At 41.7% G+C, this 2,500-nt stretch overlaps 2 protein-coding genes across 3 annotated transcripts in view; one reads left to right on the top strand and one right to left on the bottom strand.

The window, feature by feature from the left end:
- Positions 1-2,500, bottom strand: part of LOC127629454 (uncharacterized histidine-rich protein DDB_G0274557-like) — a 20,347-nt gene that overhangs the window by 6,978 nt on the left and 10,869 nt on the right. The window lies entirely within an intron of this gene.
- The window catches only part of LOC127630202 (endothelin-converting enzyme-like 1), a 208,553-nt gene that overhangs the window by 199,321 nt on the left and 6,732 nt on the right, over positions 1-2,500 (top strand). For both annotated transcript variants that reach the window (XM_052107678.1, XM_052107677.1), the window contains exon 16: positions 456-521. In XM_052107678.1, coding sequence (XP_051963638.1) covers positions 456-521 — 66 coding nt within the window. The remainder of the gene's footprint in view (positions 1-455; positions 522-2,500) is intronic.

The raw sequence follows: 2,500 nt of genomic DNA, 5'->3' as shown, positions 1-2,500 counted from the left end.
CACATACACACACACACATAGACACACATACACACACATATACACACATACAAACACACATATACACACACACATACACACATATACACAGAAACACACATATACACACATATACACACACATACACACACACATATATACACACATGCACACACATACACACACACACACACATATACACACACATATACACACTTAAACACACATATACACATACACATACACACATATACACAGAAACACACATACACACACATATACACACATACACACACACACACACATACACATACATACACACACCTACACACACATATATACACACATACACACATTTACACACACATACACACACATATCTGCTTGTGTACATTAACGCGCGTGTGTGTGTGTGTGTGTGTGTGTGTGTGTGTGTGTGTGTGTGTGTGTGTGTGTGTGTGTGTGTGTGTGTGTAGGTGAATGGACGTTTGACGCTGGGAGAGAACATCGCTGATCTGGGTGGACTGAAGTTGTCTTATTATGTGAGTGTAAACTGACCTGTCACTCATACATCACTGTTATCATAGCAACAACCAATCCTAATAGAGCAGGGGCCGGTTGCACCAGCCATGCGTAATTTACAGCTTACACTATTTATAGCATATATGGGCACAAAACTGCAATATTTGAGCGTTGCACTGTTACACCCAGTGGCTTTCAGAAAATAATGCATTTGGGTGGACACATGCATTTGCCATTTTACATCATTAAAACATTTTTTGAAGCAATTTGGGTAAATATATGAGGACTATTTTAAAGTCTGTTGAAGGAGCCACACTTCCTGCTTCCAGGTGGTGGCGCTATGACCGTGACCCAAAATAGTCAAATCCATGTAATTAGCCCCTAAGACTAAACATACATCTCGATTTGTATCTAAATCACACATTGCACGCAGAAGATATGTGACACTTCCTGTTTCCCTTTTTTCGCCATTAATGTAATGCATCACCATGGCAACACTGTTCGATATATCAAAAATGTTTTCACAATTTAGCATCTTCAATGTCTTTGCTTAATGTTGTATAAATGTGGCGACAGTCTCATGAATCACCTTGGAGGAGTATTTAAAAGTTCAGAGACTGCAATATTTAAAAAATCCAAAATGGCCGACTTCCTGTTGGGTGGACCTAAAGATTATAATTATGAATGTTGTTCGGTTTGACGAGAACTATATATGCAGCGATTTTGGTGACTGTAGGTGAAAATGGCGGTCCTATATGCCCATATTTAAGGGGGCGCTATAGAGTCCCCCTTACTGGCCCATGCGTGCGGTTTGGCCCAGACCTAATGGCCGATGACTCTGATGTGTGTGCAAAAGGTCATGAAATATTAAGTGCCTCAAATACACCCAAACATGTGGATCCACAAGCCATTTTCTTTCATCCGCAGATGCACAAATCAAAAAAAGTCAAATTCACATGCCGTTTATTTAATCCATGTTACGGTATATTGTAGTTTCAATACAGAACACATGTATATAGTATGTGCAATATATACACTCACCTAAAGGATTATTAGGAACACCTGTTCAATTTCTCATTAATGCAATTATCTAATCAACCAATCACATGGCAGTTGCTTCAATGCATTTAGGGGTGTGGTCCTGGTCAAGACAATCTCCTGAACTCCAAACTGAATGTCAGAATGGGAAAGAAAGGTGATTTAAGCAATTTTGAGCATGGCATGGTTGTTGGTGCCAGACGGGCCGGTCTGAGTATTTCACAATCTGCTCAGTTACTGGGATTTTCACGCACAACCATTTCTAGGGTTTACAAAGAATGGTGTGAAAAGGAAAAACATCCAGTATGCGGCAGTCCTGTGGGCTGAAAATGCCTTGTTGATGCTAGAGGTCAGAGGAGAATGGGCCGACTGATTCAACCTGATAGAAGAGCAACTTTGCCTGAAATAACCACTCGTTACAACCGAGGTATGCAGCAAAGCATTTGTGAAGCCACAACACGCACAACCTTGAGGCGGATGGGCTACAACAGCAGAAGACCCCACCGGGTACCACTCATCTCCACTACAAATAGGAAAAAGAGGCTACAATTTGCAAGAGCTCACCAAAATTGGACAGTTGAAGACTGGAAAAATGTTGCCTGGTCTGATGAGTCTCGATTTCTGTTGAGACATTCAGATGGTAGAGTCAGAATTTGGCGTAAACAGAATGAGAACATGGATCCATCATGCCTTGTTACCACTGTGCAGGCTGGTGGTGGTGGTGTAATGGTGTGGGGATGTTTTCTTGGCACACTTTAGGCCCCTTAGTGCCAATTGGGCATCGTTTAAATGCCACGGCCTACCTGAGCATTGTTTCTGACCATGTCCATCCCTTTATGGCCACCATGTACCCATCCTCTGATGGCTACTTCCAGCAGGATAATGCACCATGTCACAAAGCTCGAATCATTTCAAATTGGTTTCTTGAACATGACAATAAGTTCACTGTACTAAAATGGCC

The sequence above is a fragment of the Xyrauchen texanus genome, chromosome 36, assembly GCF_025860055.1.
Source record: "Xyrauchen texanus isolate HMW12.3.18 chromosome 36, RBS_HiC_50CHRs, whole genome shotgun sequence".
Taxonomy (NCBI): domain Eukaryota; kingdom Metazoa; phylum Chordata; class Actinopteri; order Cypriniformes; family Catostomidae; genus Xyrauchen; species Xyrauchen texanus.
Note: the sequence above shows the minus strand (reverse complement) of the source record. Positions and strands in the feature narration are given on the sequence as shown.